The 19,693-nt window shown below is 38.2% G+C and overlaps 1 protein-coding gene across 6 annotated transcripts in view; it reads left to right on the plus strand.

The window, feature by feature from the left end:
- TNIK (TRAF2 and NCK interacting kinase) overlaps nucleotides 1-19,693 on the plus strand; it is a 348,933-nt gene that overhangs the window by 261,239 nt on the left and 68,001 nt on the right. For 3 of the 6 annotated variants that reach the window (XM_087725246.1, XM_087725250.1, XM_087725251.1), the window contains exons 13-15: nucleotides 3,453-3,563; nucleotides 6,215-6,301; nucleotides 9,088-9,279. In XM_087725246.1, the coding sequence (XP_087581372.1) occupies nucleotides 3,453-3,563; nucleotides 6,215-6,301; nucleotides 9,088-9,279 (390 nt within the window). The remainder of the gene's footprint in view (nucleotides 1-3,452; nucleotides 3,564-6,214; nucleotides 6,302-9,087; nucleotides 9,280-19,693) is intronic. The other 3 variants (XM_087725247.1, XM_087725249.1, XM_087725248.1) reach the window with 3 other exon arrangements.

The raw sequence follows: 19,693 nt of genomic DNA on the forward strand, positions 1-19,693 counted from the left end.
TCTTGAATAAGGCAAAGGTCTCAACCCGCTTGGGGTCCGCACCAAAGATAGTCCGCACCAAAGGCGTGGCTTAAAGTTTCAATTCAGTTCTGGGCAGATTGGCTGTATTTAACCCTTGCTTGGACTCTCCTTCGCAGCGCCTTGAAAATGACCCTTCAGGTAAGCCAATGGTCATTTTCCCCACAAAGGGGCTGCTAACACAGAAAAAGCAGGCCAGTGGTTCCCAAACTTGGCAACTTTAAGACTTGTGGACTTCAACTCCCAGAATTCTCCAGGCAGCTCTGCTGGGAACCACTGGACTAGGCCGACAGCCTTTTTTAAAATTTGTCCTAAAGAAAATGAACACGATTTGGTAAAAGGCCTGAGTCCCATCCTGGGCACAGTGGCAAACAGTTTCAGGAGGCTCTCTCTCTCCCCCCCTTAATATAAAACCCAGTCATTCTAGATTATTCCAAACTTAGTCTTCTCCAGCTGCTCCAATAAGAATTATGAAACGGTGAAATTATAGATTGATGGCATATTAGCTCTTACAGAAACAATAGGGCTTTAAAAGCTCCTCCTCCTCCAGGTGGCAATAATAACTTGGGAAATTGCTGCCATGAATTCTGTACTTAATGTCAGCCTTATCCTTTCACCTACATTTTGGGAATAATAAATGCAATGTTGTAAAAAGTATGAGACAATCTATGCAATTAGAATCGTAATGATTGCCATGGACCCTGAAGCTCTTCCCCTGTCCTTCATTCTGTACCTACCACACTATAATAGGTTTTGTCATTGTTGAGGGGTCCTTGGTGCTCTCTGAACTTGATTGCTTTCTTGCAGATGTTTCATTACCCAAACTAGGTAACATCCTCACTGCTAGTCTAATGCTAGTCTAGCTAGTCTACTAGCACTGATGATGTTATCTAGTTTGGGTAATGAAACGTCTGCAAGAAAACACGCAAGCTCAGAGAGCACTATTAGTGTCAACCCTGAGCTACAAATATTCTCCTTTATTTGTATTCTCAGTGAGTAAGTAAGTAAGTAAGATCTTTATTACGGTCAAAGACCAGCAATATACATTTGTCTTTACACTATATTAAAAATACTAACATTAAAATATAATTAAAAGTATTTACATTAAAAGTGGATAATAACATTATGGTCCAAAGATTATTAAAGGTATGTCCAGATAATTGGTACAAGATGGTACTATACTGTAGCCAATTTTTTTCTTATGGACATTGCAGCAGCACAGAACTTTGCCACTGCATACGTGGTAGCCGGGTTAGTGTCCTGGAGGAGAAAGCCTAGATAAACATTGTATTCTCAGTGACTAAACTGTACATGACCTCATGGTCCACAGCTTGCCAGACCACTTTGTCCTCTGCTTTCTACCAGAGTTCATCTATGACACTATCTAGCCATCTCATCCTCTGCCATTCAATTTCCCCAATATCGGAGTCTTTTCCGTGAGTCCTCTCTTGTTATCATTTTGTCTCCAGAGCAGCGGTCACCAATTATTGGTCCATGGGCCACTGTTGGTCCATGAAAAATTTTTGGTGGTTCTCATTAGATAGTGACTGTTCAAAGTTAAAACAGCACTGAAAAAAGTGACTTAGAACCATTTTTCAGACTGATGGCCATTGCAGCATCCCCATGCTCACATGATTTACAGTCGAATGCTTGATAACAATACAATACAATAGCAGAGTTGGAAGGGACCTTGGAGATCTTCTAGTCCAACCCCCTGCCTAGGCAGGAAACCCTATACCATTTCAGACAAATGGCTATCCAACATCTTCTTAAAGACTTCCAGTGTTGGGGCATTCACAACTTCTGGAGGGAAGCTGTTCCGCTGATTAATTGTCCTAACTGTCAGGAAACTTCTCCTCAGTTCTAAGTTCCTTCTCTCCTTGATTAGTTTCCATTCATTGCTTCTTGTCCTGCCCTTGGGTGCCTTGGAAAATAGTTTGACTACCTCTTCTTTGTAGCAACCCCTGAGATATTGGAACACTGCTATCATGTTTCCCATAGTCCTTCTTTTTATTAAACCAGACATACCCAGTTCCTGCAACCGTTCTTCATATGTTTTAGCCTCCAGTCCCCTAATCATCTTTGTTGCTCTTCTCTGCACTCTTTCTAGAGTCTCCACATCTTTTCTACATCGTGGCGACCAAAACTGAATGCAGTACTGACTCACATTTATGACAGTTGCAGTGTCCCTGGGACATGTGATCCCCCTTTGCATCCTTCTGACAAGCAAAGTCAATGGGCTCACCAGATTCACTTAACAACCGTGTTACTAACTTAACCACTGCAGTGATTCACTTAACAACTGGGGCAAGAAAAGTTGTGAAATGGGGCAACATTCACTGAACAACTGTTTCGCTTAGGTTGTAAGTCAAGGACTACCTGTAGAGGCATTAAAGAACTGAGTTTGTACATCATGAGTGTTTTAGACTGAAATTCCTGGTATTCAGGTTGTATACTTCTAAAATAGATTACCGTATTTTTCGGACTATAAGACACACTATTGTATAAGATGCACCAAGATTTCGAAGAGGTAAGTAAGAAAAAAGGTTTTGTCCTCCCCATCCCCCAGCAGCACTCTGCTGGCTTCAACAGGGCTGGAGAAGGCAAAAATGCCTCCATTTTTGCAAAAATAACCCATTTGTTCTTATTTTTCACAAAAACGGGGGCATTTTTGTCTTCCCCCAGCCCTGCTGAAGCCTGCAGAATACTCCTGGGGGCTGGGGGAAGGCAAAACCGCCTCCATTTTTGTGAAAAACAGCCCGTTTTTTGCCTGTTTTTCGCAAATATGGGATGCGGGGGCGTGGCTTCGGGAGGCCAAAAATGGCTGTATTCCGTGTATAAGATGCATCAACATTTCCACACTCTTTTAGGAGGGGGGGAAGTGTGTGTTATGCTCCAAAAAATACGGTAATGTAATCTCAGAAAGATTGCTCTTAGCATGGAATCCAGTAATGCAAGTTTCAATCAAATCGGAGAGAAGCTAAACCTTATTGTGACATATCTTCAACTTCTTTACTATGTGACATTGAGTTCTCTTAGAACCTTGGTCCATTTGTTTGGTAGCCAGATGAGGGAAGCCCAAAACTCTTTCAAAAGTATTTCCATATGCTGAAATCCACTCCATTATTGCTACAGCTAAAATACAATTATTCTCTGATTGAGATAGGAGGCTGATATGGATCAGATATATGTTTTCCCCAGAAATAATTTTCAGATGGTTAACTGGGCTGGAATTCAGGAAATTTGTGGTCTCAGTGCATATATAGGACTTTTGATAGCAAGGCTCCTTAGTTGCCAGTTAGCATGTTTACCTTTAGCCAAAATTACTTTTCTGCTTTCTTTCTGCTCTGTGGAGTTTTTGGGTTTCAAAACCAACAATAATTATGTGATTTTCCTTGTTGATATAAATAATTTATTCCTGCCTTCCTTTATAGCAGCAAAGGAGAGAGAAAGAGCTAAGAAAACAACAAGAGAGAGAGCAACGGCGGCATTATGAAGAACAATTGCGGCGAGAAGAGGAAAGGAGACGGGCTGAACACGAGCAGGTGACGAGCTTCAGATCCAAATGATTGCATATTTTAATAATGCATGCTACTTTCTAAGTGTCAAACTCAGACGCCACTCAAAAAGGAAGTTCAGTGTGACCCAACTTCTTCATACTGTTTGGAGATGTTGGCGTTGGATTGAGATACCCAATTTAATAGCAATAGCACTTAGACTTATATACTGCTCCTTAGTGCTTTAGAGCTCTCTCGAAGCAGTTTACAGAGTCCACATATTGCCCCCAACAATCTGGGTCGTCATTTTACCCATCTCGGAAGGATGGAAGGCTGAGTCAACCTTGAGCCGGTGAGAATCGAACTGCCAAATTGCTGGCAGCTGAAGTAGCCTGCAGTTCTGCATTCTAACCACTGTGCCACCATGGCTCATTAATTCCTCTTATTGACATGAATACACATTCTGTTGCCCTTCCCAATGTGGTTTTAGGGGTCTGTGGGTTTTGATGTGGTGCTTAAAGGTAACTGGCTAGAAACTGGGAGAGTCAACTCTAGGCAGAAGACAGTGGCAACCACTTCCCAAAAAATATTACCAAGAAAGCTGCATGAGCTTGTCCAGCAGTCAATAGAATCCAGACTGACTCAATCGCATGCGTGTGCCCAGACACACACACAGACACCAATTGAATACAAGTAATCCACAACTTTCCACCATTCATTTAGGGACTCTTAGAAGTTACTTACAACCAGCTCTTGCACTTACCAACATCACATCATCCTCTTGGTCACATGAACAAAACCCGGATGCTTGGCAACTGGCATGTATTTATAACGATTGCAGCATTCCAGGGTCATGTAATTGTCATTTGTGACCTTCCCAGCCAGCTTCTGACATGCAAAGTCAATGGGGGCAGGTGGATTCACTTAATAGCCGTATGATTCACTTTAACCACCACAATATACCACTTACCAACTGTGGCAAAAAAAGTTGTAAAATCAGGGACTGCTCACTTAACAAGCACCTTGCCAGTCCCAATTGTCAATAAGTCGAGTACATACATAAGTGCAGTACAGTAATAGAGTTTTGACATGGACACCTACCTGTAAATTGGAACATCAACTGAGCCTTTCTTAAAAGTTTAGGCATGTGGAAGGAGAGGATGTGTTTGCTTTAATGCTTCCTTTGTAGAAACATACCTTCCTTATAAAATTACACCTGGCATTTGAAGCTGCAACTCCCTGCTCACATCTGAGAGGGTCTCATCAAATGTAACAGAATCTAATTCTCAAGATCCGTTCCCTGGATCTTAGTTCCCTGCTGTTTTTTCAGTTCTTCCTGCAGTGCTAAAGTTTTGTTTGCCAACATATTCCTGATTCATCTCTAGGTAAACGAGGGAGTGAGGTGGAGATTCAAAACGGTTCTCTGCTTGAAATCCTTGAGAGTTTCTGCTATTTAGAGCAGTAGGTGGAGTTTGTGTAGATGTTAATACAGTGGAATAGAGTACAGTATTTCCAATACAGTGGAAATTCAGATAATTATTTTGGAAGGGCAATCACTTTTATTAGCACACTCCTTATCCTTAGTCTATAGTTACATTTCTCCACCTCAACTAAATACAGGTGCTCCATGACTTATGTCCACAATTGCACCCAAAATTTCTGTTGGTAAGTGAGACAGTTGCTAAGTGAATTTTGCGCCATTTTATGACTTTTCTTGCCGCAAGTCTTAAGTGAATCCCTGCAGTTGTAAATTAATAACATCACTGGCTTCCCCATTGACTTTGTTTATCAGAAGGTCGCATGAACCCAGCATACTGCAACTGTCATAAATATGAGTCGGTTGCCAAATGTCCGAACTATGATCACAGGGATGCTACAATGGTCGTATGTTTGAAAAATAGTCATAAGTCACTTTTTTCAGTGCTGTTGTAACTTCAAATTGTCACTAAATGAACTGGACTGCCTCTGTTTAGTTGTTCTAAGATTTGTCGGCAACTCTCATCTCAGTTTAGTAAGCCCTTACAGGTAGTCCTTCATTAATGATAGTAATTGAGAACTGCAACTTGGTTGTTAGGCGAAGTAGGTTCTAATTGAAAATCACAAGACTGCAATTGTGTTTATGATTTTACTTCAGCTTTCCTCCGCTTTACAGTATCAGAAAGATAGGATGCCGGTCAAGTGAACCCAATGTGGTTTCTGGAATTCAATTCACAAGGAAACTGACTAAAAGGGGCAGCTCTTATCTTTTCTGCATTCCTTCAGTTTGGAATGCTTACCTGAGATAATTAGCAAGAAAAGAATTCATGTTTGCATTTACATTCACTCGAGAGAAAGGGATTACAAGAGAGTAAGCAGGCACACAATTGGGGAATATATTTCACAGCCATAGTATATTTATGCATAATATACATTCAGCATTAAATGAAACAAGACTCTGTTACTTACTCAGCAACAGTTTTTGCAGCTTGTGTGATATTTACACTCGGCCAATGAAGAGTTCCATTTAGCTGAATGCCTTGCACTGTATTTCTATTTTCTCCTTTTGCTCCCACCCTCCTCTATCAAGCAGAAAACTTTAATGGTTATGTGATTTTTTTCTCTCTCTCTCTCCTAACTCTTACAATCACCTTTTTTGCCTTTGGAATTATGGTTCTCCCTTTTCTTTCCTTTTTCTGCTTCCTGCTTCCTATCACCTCCAGGAATACATCAGGCGACAGTTAGAGGAAGAACAGAGGCAGTTAGAGATCCTGCAGCAGCAGTTACTGCAGGAACAAGCTCTACTTCTGGTAATGGGGAGGCAGAATCCGTCTTATGTCCTTTCTCCTATCCTTTCTGTCTGTAGCACAACAGCATGCTATCAGCCTTTATAGAGTTGCCACCTTCCCCCCCCCCATTTTTGTATACTTGAAAGTATTAAAATGTTGCTCAACTTGGCATTTGTTAACATTTTTTGAATCTGCAAGGCCAGTGGTGGGATTCAGCCAGTTCACACCTATTCGGGAGAACCGGTTGTTAACCTTCTAAGCAGCTCAGAGAACTGGTTGTTGGAAGAAAACTCCTTTTGTTTTTTTCCACTTTGCAGGTCTAATCCTGTAAGGAAGGCAGGAAGGAAACATTCTGGTGTTATTTCTAGCCTAATCTGTATTGCCCTGCTTACAGAAACTGCCTCTCCAGTTAACCCTTATTACATTGCAACAGCTAAGGCAAAGCGCCCATCGACATGAGTGACATTGAGTTGGCCATGCCCACCCAGTCACATGACCACCAAGCCCCGCCTATCCAGCTGGTCATTAGGGCAGAAAACCGATTGTTAAATTATTTGAATCCCACCTCTGTGCAAGGCATAGGGGTGGAAGGCATGCCACCAGGATTGGGTCTCACTTATTTGATTTGCTTTTAATCAGGACACAGATTCAGTTGCAAATTGTTTATAATTTATTTTGAATAGGTAAGAGAAAACAAGAGCTCACAAGTCAGCAGCTGGCCAGCTTTTAGCTACTGAATTATCTAGACTCACAGTCCAAGCATTCATAAAAAGAACCCCTAAGCTTTTGCAGGGGCTGTTGGAAAGTCCCCATATCTTGCAAGATTAGTGAAGGATAGCTGTGGCTTTAATGTGAAATTTGGACAATTTATTTCTTGGGAGATCCAATGAGCATCCTAGTGCTTTGTGTGTTGCATTGCCAACCTCTGTCCTAAGCCTTAAATAACATTTTATTGAATGTTTCATTACATCTTCCAACAACATTTTCTTTTTCCAAATTTAGCTCCCCTTGGACTAAATTTCTACCAAGAACAAAGCATGAAGATCCTAGGCCAGAATTTCAGTCTAGTTAGTTAATTAATTAATGTGTTTGTTTGACTGTTTCACCTTCTTCATCCAAGAGGTGTCTTAAAGTTATGGAGAAAGAGAGTTTCAGGCACAGCCTACAGCTGGAGATAGCTATAGTCATCCTGGAGCATATATGCCAATTGATTTTAATTCTTAAGTAGTAATAGTTTCTAAGTCCAATTAATTGGCTAGAAACAAAAGAATTTCTGAAAAATAAGCACAGTCTGAAATTCTGATTTTGGGATACCCTTCCAATACCAATAAGCAGCATTGCTCTCTATTTGTGGCCTGAAAGTAATAGTGAAGTGTTAATGGAGACTACCAAAGAAAGGAGAAGGAAATAAAGATCAGAAAACAACAAGAAAAATGCAAGTAAATAAAGGAATTTTTTTTGGGGGGGGGGAAGCATCTGAAGTGGCAATCCTAAAAAGCTACGCTAATATGAAAATACATACTGGGGAGAAGCTGGTCTGCTAAGACCCAACTTTATCTCCAGAGTAGAAGATAGCCTGCTGCATTACTTTCTTTCGAAATGCAAGCCTACCAAGAATTCTGAATGTTTGTATTGCCTTTTTATTAATAACTGGAGATGCAGTTGGAGGGAGACTTCCTTGCGTGCACATCTTTCTCTGTACGTCTCCATTCTCCACTCATTACTGAGAATTAAGTGAAACATCCTAGAAATATGTCCTACAATGCAATATCGACATCTAACTTCTCTATGCAGTCTGGTGGCATGTTGCTTTTTAGTGTCTGCTTTCTTTACATTCATGCTAGAAGAGTGTGTGTTGTATGTCACTGCATTTTATGCTCCTTAAAGTTAAGTAGATAAATGCACAAACTTTCCCTTGTACCTTCTTTGTCCCTTCTAGTTCAAAGTTGCCTTTTCGGTATTCAGGATATGCAATTCAGAGTTGTTGTTTTTTAACCAGCGTTGCATTAATTAGTGATATTTTAATTTTACTCCCTTGTTAACAATAAAACAAGCCAAAAAAAACCTCTTCCGTGTAACAATTTCTGTTACTGCCAGCCATTTTGATAATTCTGCAATAGGAGTCAGTTAAAATAAAAATGCAATTTATTTAACAATAAGTGCCTTTCACATTTAATGTTTTCTTTGTGTCAATGATGGCATCAGTTTGAACGTATTATGATTATACTTTCCTGATAGCTACTATATATATACATACATACATACATACATACATACATACATACATACATACATACATACATACATACATACATACATATATATATATATATATATATATATATCCATATTTTAAATAAGCCTAATTTTAAAACCCTTTAGATACAGTCTTAACTTATTTCATTCCTTTTGAACTGACAGAGTCACAGAAATACTACACATTAAGCTTTATGGAGGTTTTTCTCCCCTTTGAAAGTCATTTTATATGTAAAGCCTAAAATGAGATTGAATTAAATTGATTAGGAATGGGCATTCTGCATACTGTGTGTAGGTAGAATGAATGGAGTTGAGAGCTTAAATTGGTAAGGGCCTGGCCAAAAGTTTGCATTAGCCAAACACAATGAATATTGGAATCCATACAAATCACAATCATTGCATCCTTTAATGTTAAGTTTTCATCCAGTAAACATCTTCCTTTCAGACATACTGTTCCCTCACAGTAGCATTCTGACAGTGGGAGCATATCCCACAATTTCATGCTCTTCTCTGGCTTTGTTCATTATTGTGTGGTGCACATGTCTTGGTAGGAATACAAGCGCAAGCAGTTGGAGGAACAACGGCAAGCGGAGAGGCTACAACGACAACTGCAACAAGAACGAGATTATCTAGTTTCTTTACAGCAGCAACAGCGACAAGAACAAAGACCATCCGAAAAGAAGCCTCTCTATCATTACAAGGAAGGGATGAACGCCACTGAGAAGCCAGCTTGGGCAAAGGAGGTAGGCCTGATCACATTTTATAGAGCAAGTATGCAAACCAGTTTCACCAACATTGAATTTGCACACATGTTCAGCCTCCCGCCCACTCTTTGGGATTACCTACCACTGATTCTTCATTATATTGGATTATTTGGCCCAAGAACTTCATCTGCCCTCTCATGTCATCAGGTCGTTGTATCCATCCCAAATTGATTGAGGTTCCCTTACAATTCTGAAATTCAATGGTTGTATCACATATTTGGATCTGGGCGATGTGATGTAAACTGGGTAAAGTTACCTGTGTGTCTAATTCAGGAAAGAAAATGATTCAGTAACCAAATAGAATTGCATTGTTGACGGTCAGAATTTTAAAAACTTGAGTGTTTTCACTGGTTTTTATTATATTTATTTATTTGCAATTAGATGATAACCAGGTGCTGCCCGGGTATTTATTTATAGTGGGGAAATGTACCAAACGTAATTTCTAATGTTGGATTTTCCTCCTTACCAGAGGGAGCCCCCTTGTGGAGTACTGTAAAACAGTTACCATGGCAATTCCATTGCGCTGTACAGTAGAAGCCATTTTATGGCAGTATAGTAGAAGTCATTTGAAGGCACAACAGGCTGTTTTATAACAGAACACAAACCCACAATACCCCCAAAGTATTTGTTTCCAGAGAGTAAGTCATCTGTGTACTAAGCTTGATTGAAAGTGCTCGAGGCATTCCAGAGTTATGCTGGGAAAACACACACACACAAACACACACACACACACACACACACACACACACATATATATATATATATTTATTTAAAGTCACAACCCCTGGTATGCCCAAATATGGGAGGAAGGTCACACTTCCACTCTCTGTCTTCGGCTCGTCACAAGAGACCATCCAGACAGAAACCCAATATTTTTTACTGTTGCCTTTTTTGTTACATTTGTTATATTTATGCCTTTATTTATTTATCAGCATAAATATAACATATATATATATATATATATATATATATATATATATATATATATATATATATATATATATATATATATATATATATATATATATATATATATATATATAACGAAGAGATCTCTTCTGTCTTAAGTATTTTTCAAGCAACTTGAAAAACAAAATTCCCCAGTATGTGATACTAAATAGAAATATTCTATTTTTTTTAAATGTCAGTGGTACATATGTTTTATAAAGTATTATAGGGTGGAAAATGCTAGTATGACCAAAGCATCAATTTAGAAGGACTCCATGCGTGGTATCAGCTGATAAGTCTTTGTGCCTAACATTGATGATTGTTGCTAGTGCAGCCTTCTGATAGGTCAGGAAAAATTCCTGTTCCAGAGCATTTTTAATAACTTGGTTAATCACACATACACATGTTGCTTATATGTAGAGAGATTATATTTTTAAAAAGCTCTGTTGCAATTTACACACTTTTAAAAGTTAGGTATCAGAAGTAATGCACAGCTGAATCTATTTTCCACAGTGTCTAATATGAGACAGTACTTTCCCCAATTCATATAATAGGTAATTGAGGATGGATGTGCAAATGCATGTAAATAAAATTAGAATATACCTTTTGTATAGTACTACTGTTTAGAACTTTGCACTGTTTTTATCCTAGCTGTTTCCCCATTTTGTATTGCAGATTTTTTTTTTTTTAAAAAAACCCACATGAAAATTGCTTCTTCTTTTTTTGCCCCTCGGATGATTTTCAATCTTATATATTCAGGGAACACTTTCCACATCAAATCATATGCTAAAGTGTTTTGCATACATAGTGCAAACCTCAGCACGTTGCAGAAGTAATATATGAGGATATTGATGTGAAAGCCTTGGTTGAGTGTTGGTCAATCTCGTAATTGCCATGTTGGAGAGTGCTGTGAGGGAACACTCAGAATATCTTAATCCTCCCATGAAAGTGCACATTTTTACAAAATGCAAATTATAAGCAAACAAATTTTCAGAGGAAGGTTAAGGATCTCCCATACAATTTGAAAGCGATTGCCTGTTCCATATTAAACAGCTATCCAACCTATTGTCTCATACAGCAAGTGTTGGCTGTTGTACCAACATTTTTTTTTAAAAAAATAAATCCTTCCCCATTTGGTCATTTAACTGCCCATTGCACTTCTGGACTGAATCGCCTCTCTGATGCATGTAATTTTCTTGGTGACTGCATCTCTGTCAACCTTGTTAGCAAAAGCAAGGGAGGGGCAGTGTCCAAAACAATAGAATAGATCTTTTAAAAAAAATTCAGCTCATTTTTTTAAAAAGCCCAATTCCCACTGTGAGGTCAGAGAAAGAACCTGCTCCCATCTCTGCTGCAATTATGATAGCGGTGCCAGCTACTGAATAAGAAGCTGTTATGTTCACATGATACACTTCCTCTGAAAGAAAGGATTGCCCATTCAAAAGCAGATAGTAGATGCCACCGGGGCACAGTAATTGCTACCACTTTGAAAAACTACTAGCCTCTTAATAACTATCCTGTTTTACTGAGTGACTATTGCAGGGCATTTCATTATAGCGTAGAGGTTAAGATGTAAGACCTGTATGAAAAGACACAGCTGCAGGTCCCCACTTGACTATGGAGATTGCCGGGTGACATTAAGTGAGCCATTTTCTCTCCACATAGCTTACTAAACAGGCATCAAATGAAGGAAGGTCTTCGTGCATATCATCTTAAGCTCTCAAAGGGGAAACCGGAAGATAAGTGCAGTGTATAGAGTTCCTGAGATCACAGCTTTAAATGGCCTCATCTCCCCAAGTCACATTTGTGGTTTTGGGAAGTCATTGCAGAAAGCTCTGGAGAATTTCCCCAACTCCCTTCCTGTATTGTTTGTTTCCATTCACTGCAGCAAAATCAGAGGGGTTTTCAAGGTCATCTTAATCACCCTCCAGGTTTAGTGGTAAAAGAATGAAAAGAGAGAATTTTACTGTAAAATCAAAAAATTTCTTCATCCTTATTGCAAACCTTCCATTTATATTACGTACCATGGTAGATTTTCATTTGTTCAATGAAATGGGCCCAATAAGATGAAGCAATCGCTATAGTAATCAAGCTCATGTTTTGCAGGAGAATTTGGGAAATATTTTAAACAGACAACAACGCACCTACTCTGCTAAAATAATCTAAAAAAAACTTGTGCAATATTTTAATCAATCTTGCATCCTGAGGTAATTTTATAGGAGTGAGACCAAAGATAAAAGTAACAAACTACAGATATAATTTAAAACATTGGCATAAGTAAAACATTTTATCACATAAAATGAATTGGTAGATATTGCATAAAACATTTAAAACTCAGATATGTTGATTTATTAATCTAGGTTTTGTTTCTGTAGCCAGAGTTAAACATTTATCTGTCACTATTGTAATGTTAGGATTTTTATCTGAGAGAAGAATTTTAACTTGTACATAAATACTTCTTTCTGGTCCTGGTTTTAAAATAGGCTAGATAATATCTGCGAGAAATGTTTGTAAAATTCACAGAGCAATCAAATGATCCACAGTTTCAAGATAAATATCATTAACAGGGCAACACCTTTGAGAGATGGGAATCTTTTGAAATGTATAGTGTAACATGTGATAGCAATGCTTTTACTCAGGCTTTTGAAAAGATTGTTTTATATTTATTTAAATGTAAACTGCTAAAATTTATTGGCAGTCAAAAAGCATAATTGTAAAGTTTAGGGTAAATAATGAAATATTAGTGATAACTTTTACAGCAATCTGGGAAATTATTTTTAAATAGGATGCACATATGCAATCAAGTTTAAGAAAACATAGGCATTCTGGATTATGCTATATTATCTGTTAAACAATTATTTCAAAGATGCTGCTCATTTTTAAAAGGTGCAAAGATAACTTCAAATATCTACAGATATTCCAGCCCAAATTTAAATAATATGAATGGCTGCCCAATCCTCTAGATATTGCATTAGAGTGCTTAGGTTTCCAACCTTTGACTTGTGCAAAATTGCTTGCCAAAAGTTGTGGATTGCTGAGTTAAAGAAATACCTTTCATTTAGGAACAGTTTCTGTTATGTCTTGGATAGCTTCCTGGGCCACAAAATGGAATTGGTTTGACATTGTATTGTTCCATATTGCTCTTTTCTAAATGTATTATAGTTTGTAGACTTAACACATCTAAATAATCATCTGCCTAAATCTACTTATATTCCAAATGCAAACAAAGTGAGATACGTGATTTTATAAGTAAGCCAATTCATCTTCATTAAAATCCACATTCAGAGGGCCCCAATGAATTCCAGTCACTATACGGAAAGCTATTTATTTAATGTTCTCTCTTTGACTTCCAAGAAGTTCACCAACTTGTAGGAATAGGTCATTAGATTGGTCCACTATAACTCTGTACCCTATTTTTCAGAGTATAAGATGCACCAAGGTTTTGAAGAGGCAAATTTAAAAAAAAAGTTTTTGCACTCTGCAAACCTCCCAAAAACGGAGGTTGGGAAAACAGGCCCATTTTTTGTCAAAAAAAGGGGCATTAGGAAGCTTATAGAGTGCTCCTGGGGGCTGCGGGGGGCAAAATTGAGCAAAAATGGCCCATTTTTTGCTCACTTCTGCCCTCCCCAGTCCCCAGGAGCTCTCTGAAAGCTTCCTACAAACTATGCACGGCCATTTTGGTGAAGAGATGGTGTTTCAGGAGGCAAAAAAATGCTGTATTCAGTGTTTAAGACACACACAGATTTTCAGCCTCTTTTTTGAGGGGGAAAAGGTGTGTTTTATACTCCGAAAAATGCAGTATATCTTCTGTGTTAAGGGGTATGTGTACATTGTTGTTTGTCAGAGTATGAGTTAGAACACCTAGTTTCCTTGATTTTCTGAAGCAGCACGGTTTTCAGAGCAAGCTTGGGTCTTGTCTTAGTGAAGAAGATCTCGTATTATGAGCATGGTACAGGACATTGAACAGTTGCATGTTGTCTATGAGATTCATTACAATGTGTGTTTCAATAGTTTAATTTCTGTAATCCTACTTTCCCAGGTCCAGCAACGAACTTTTAATAACCTGCCTGTTATCCCAGCTAAACAGAACCATAGTTCCATTCCCAAACACATGCCTTTCCTTATTCACAAAGACACCATTCTTCAATCCCACTCTAAGGCTTATCCTAACATTTCCAAACTGCATGGTAAGCAAAGCTTACAAGAGCCACAAGCATTAGATCACAGAGGAAAGGGCGTGTTGGCTTCTACTAGACCAGTAGCACTGTTGCCTCTCATTACAATTTCCATGCCAAGTCCTCAGGAAGATCCAAAGAAAAGACCTATTTTGTTAAACTCTGAAACTAGGCGTGGTTTTCCAGACCAAAGGAACAAGGACAGCAACATGAAGCACTTCCGTGGCTCTCGATCACAAGGATGTAGCCCTGATAGGATGCAACCGCTGGAGGTCAAGTCAGCGTCTTCTCCTCATCTTTCAGAAAGAGATAAGCCACCATTACCTCCTTATAAAGTCAAAATGAACTTCCAAGAGCACAGTGGAGACAAGAGAAGGAAAAACCATTTATACCCAGGTGTTATTTCTCCTTCGAGGAGTGCTCCATCTTTAAACATCTTGAAAATGCACGATCATCTAGATTTGAGTGCTTCTAGCCCAGCCTGTGTCTTGAGGTATCACAAGATACAAAACGACCAGAAGAAGAAGCACCATGTATCTACAGAGAGTGTCTTCGAACATCATCATATTTCTGTTGGGCATCATCATGCACAGATGCCGAGAAAAATGATAGGAAAGAACACGGAGCAATTTCTTGTTCCTTCTCTGGATCTTTCTCCACAAATTTCTCAGTGGAATGTATCCAGAATGGAACCCTTATCTCCCTCCTCTCGCTCAGTATCTTTAAATGCCCTTTCCTGTTCTTCTAACTCTGAAGCGATTTGGCCTTCTGAAGGCTCCCGTGGCAATTACTCTGGTACTGCTATGCCGGTGAATCTGGGTTCATTTTCTAACTCTTCCTTGTTTTCTTCCAAACTTTCTCCACAAATGCCAAATACCAAACAGTCATTCGGTTTGCATGTGAACAATTATATGTCTCTCTCATCTAGCACACCTAACCTTCAATATGCTGGACAGGAATACATAAAACCACTTCCGCTGGATAAATTCTTCCAATAATTTCCCTAGTATTACCAATAAGCTACAATGTTCTCTCATTCTATAACTAGGGTTTATCAAAAGTTTATAGCATTTCTGAAACGAATAGCATCAAGCGAGGATTTTTTGTTGTTATTTTGCTTTGAGCTGCTATCGTTTACCATTTGAGTATTTGTAACATAAGCTCTTACTAAACTATAAACAGTTTTATAGTTATTATATAGTTAACATATCTCTTATGTTATTAAGACATATTCCAGCTCTTCTCTCCTCTAGCGTAGAGGAGCCTAAGTGCAGTATCTAAACATGAATTATATTTCACGTAACATGTTATATTTTTATCTCATTTATACGCATACAACTGGCAAACCTCAGCTCATTTAATTTGATAACAGCATTCCAGTGTTTCATCAATTCCTATTTGGTCCCGTTTCTAATTAAACATGATCAAATGCTCTTGCCAATCTTCCCTTGGTACTCAACAACCAAGTCACCTAGCTACATTCTGCTCCTTGTTTTGAAAGGAACTTGAAATTGTTCATTCTCAATCTGCTGTTTTCTGTTAAATTTGAATTTAAAAATCCAGCAGATGTTTTCCCTCTTTTTGGAGGAACATAGAATAAATTAACAAGGGTTGTATTTAGGTGTTCCCAAGAAGGAATATATATACAGTGCAAATTGGGGGAAGTATTAAAAAGAAGGGATAACTTTATTTTCCTTCTTTTTAAGATTTCATAGTTTCAAATCATTTTGTTGCTCAATACAATATGTTTGTTGCAATGCTCTTTAATAATAGCAATAGCAGATTTATATACCACTTCATGGTGCTTATGCAGCCCTCTCTAAGCAGTTTACAGTGTCAGCATCTTGCCCCCAACAACCTGGGTCCTCAGACAATTTGCAATTGTCCAGGGTTTCATGCCAAAATCTTAACTTGTAGTCAAGCAAGCTTAGTTTCTATTGACTTACAATCATACAGTTTTCTTCATGGGATAAGTTAAGATAGTGGTTTGCCATTGCAATGTGCCAAGGTGATTTGCCATTCCAAGATTTTTTGTTTAGTTTCCCAATTAGCTTCTACCCTGGATTTCACAAATTGTCCTATCCAAATGCATAAGATAAGGTTAGAGCATTTTTAGCTCTAACCAAATGCTTTGTGGGTTATTTTGTTTTGCATTATTGCATTATCTTAAACATGTCCATAGTCTCCCATCAGCTGTTGCATAACTAGTTTAGCTAGATTACCATATTCCTCTGAGATTTTCCATGTTATAATCTGTCACTACCCATGGATCTTCTCCCACTATCTGAATAAAAAGGCAGCATATAGAACAAATAATTGAATGTATAAATAGCTTCCTTCTATATTAGGGGCAGACCTTAATTTCCCTCTTACCATATGATATCAGTGCAATAGAATAATTAATAAATGAATGAATGCTTTATTACTAATAAAAATGCAGTACTTGGCATTTTCTTTTTATATTATCAATATATATTTTCCAAATATTGTTACTAAAAACAAACTTGCAGACCCCTGTTATTTCAAGATCATCTTTTTTGAATACAGACACACATTCTAGTCCTTTGGAAGAATATAAATCTTGTTATATTTTTAACACTCATACAAGGCGATATTTTCAATCAAACTTTCCATAAGCAAACTATATTTTTTTTGCTGTTTTGCTTTGAGTGCAGGTGTTAGAGCTCATATTGAAAATATTTTATTTAAGTGCTTAAATAGAAAAGTTCAACTGCTTTCTTAAGACTCATTATGTTAGCTACTGATGGACTTTCAAATCCATTATGAATCTGTAGGTTTAGGTCTTTTACTTCTAACCAGATATTACTAGGAGGAAAAAAAACATTTCAGCTTTAATTCCCAGTAACAAAACATAATTCTGAATTATCAGCCTGACGTTTGCCCTAAACTCAATGGTCACCTTGTATGTTCAAAACATGTTGAAGATTTGGTGGAGCATTTCAACATTAAGTTCAAAGGATCTTTTTCCCTATCCTGCTCTTTGTTTATCTGTCTCTCAACTCCTTTCCTGTTGGAAGGTTGGGATAGTATACTAATACTTAAGAATTAAGAACTTAAGAATTTTGAAGATTCCTTTCTAATGAAAAGAAGGACAAAGGGGGGGGGGCATGATAGCACTACTCCAATATTTGAGGGGATCCTAGAAAGACAAGGGGTCAGACTATTGACCAAAGCACCAAAAGGCAACAGAAGAAACAATGGCTGGAAACTAACCAAGACAAGAAGCAACCTAGAACTAAGGAGAAATTTCCTAACAGTGAGAACAATTAACCAGTGGGACAGCTTGCCTTCAGAAGTTGTGGGTGCTCCATCCCTGAAGGCTTTCAAAAAGAGCCTGGAAAACCATTTGTCTGAAATGATATAGGGCCTCCTGTTTGAGCAGGGGGTTGGACTAGAAGACCTCTGAGGGCCCTTCCAACTCTATTATTCTATGCTCTATACCTTCCATAAAATATACACATGCAACTAATACCTTTTGCTGTTCAGGTTCATATTCTCTGAATTCCAAAGCAAACCAAAAGAAAATTTTGATATCCCTTCCCTTCCCTTCTTTTCCCTTCCCAAACAAGCCCAGTGAATTTTGTCAGCTTTCAAAGGCACCTTATGTCTCTTGTTGTCTTAAAACCCTTCTGCAAGGGAATGAATCTGTTATAGAAGAGCAGAAAAAAGGGCCACAGGCAACAAGGGAAATCTGGAGTGCATTGAAAGGATGGCTGTTCTCAGCCGGTTGCACCTTTTTTGATTCTGCTAGAAAAAAAGTAATAGCTGAAAGTAATTTCGTGTAATTCTACGTTATCTACAAAAAATCTAATAAAAGCATTTTAAACACGAATCAGTCTAAATTAAAGGGCAGTTTTCAAGATCTCACATCCTTTTGTGAGCATAAGCAAAGGAATGCATGCAGACCCCAAATATTCTTATGCTTATCAAACACTAGTTGCGGCTTCAATTAGCTGCTATCGTAGGAGGATATGAAAAAATAAAGCTTTTGTTGTCTGTAATCTGACATGCTTCATATCTGGCTGCTGCTGGGATCTTTCTTTTCTCTCGGGTCTCCAAAATGAAGATGTATTTTCCCTCCAAAGTTCTTTTCATTCCTTGAATGAAGAAATCTTTTTGTGGGCAAGGTTGTCCAGGAAAGGTGGGCTGTTTTATATTCCATGCATGCTCGAATCTAATTAAAAGAAAAATCAAGTGCTTATTTTAAAGTATTGGTTGGAGATGTTAATAGAAGAGGCGGCATAACTTTGAATTCAGATTGTAAAACGCTTTTTCTTTTTAACAATTGGTGGCAGTGAGGGAGTTGGGAAACCTTTGTATATATTCCCATTGCTGCTAAGACTAATTACAGCTTAAATAAAAGTTCAACTGCTTTTACTCCAAAGTGTGGTTTGTTCAACTGTTTACCAAAGTTTATAAACAACAGTGAAAGCTTTGACAAGTGTGCAAGATGCTGGAGAAAGGTATTGGGTGTCATGAAACCCATTTGTTTCCGCTTTTTCTTAAGTCGGTGTAAAGATCTGAGGAGCTGAAATAAAATCTGCACTCAGGTCAGTGAGTTTGTTGTGAATGAGATCTTCGGAACTCGAGTCCCAAGTGTGTGTGTTGCTTTGTGTAACTGAAATGCTGTTAAAAGTGGAGTGTTAATAGGTAATACTGTATAAGTGTATCTCATACTTAAAAATAGCTTGCCTCTCGGATTTTCTGTACAGTCTCAATGAGTGTTTGACTGATGGTTGTCTTGGGCAGAAGAGCGCGACAGTTTAAATGATAGGTTGGACATATTAATAAAAGACTGCATACATTGACTTTTAATTTAGTTCATACAAATTGTAACAGTTGGTGGCAATAAGGGAATTGGGGAGACTCTGTTTGCATCCTCATCTTTGACTTAGGCATAAATAATAATATTTTATCCAAACTTTCCCAGAAGCATGTAGAAGTAAATTTGCCATTAGGTGAGTGGCAATCCAGTATTCACAAAATTTATAACAATTTGTTTTATGCTAAGAAGTGCTGCTGTTTACTTTTCCAGTTCTCCTGGTGAACATATTTGAGAATGGCAAAGAGATTTGGCATAAAATAATCCGGGGAAATCTACCATGTTTCCCGGAAAATAAGAAAGGGTCTTATTTTCTTTTGACCGCCGAAATAAACACTTGAACTTATTTTCGGGGAGGTCTTATTATTTTTGAGGTGCAGGAGGCAGCGAGTGTGGTCACCTCATGGCTGCTGCTATGCTGCGCATC

This window comes from Thamnophis sirtalis, unplaced genomic scaffold (assembly GCF_051295495.1).
Source record: "Thamnophis sirtalis isolate CommonGarterSnake01/CBP01778 unplaced genomic scaffold, rThaSir2_p1.2 scaffold_11, whole genome shotgun sequence".
Lineage (NCBI taxonomy): Eukaryota > Metazoa > Chordata > Lepidosauria > Squamata > Natricidae > Thamnophis > Thamnophis sirtalis.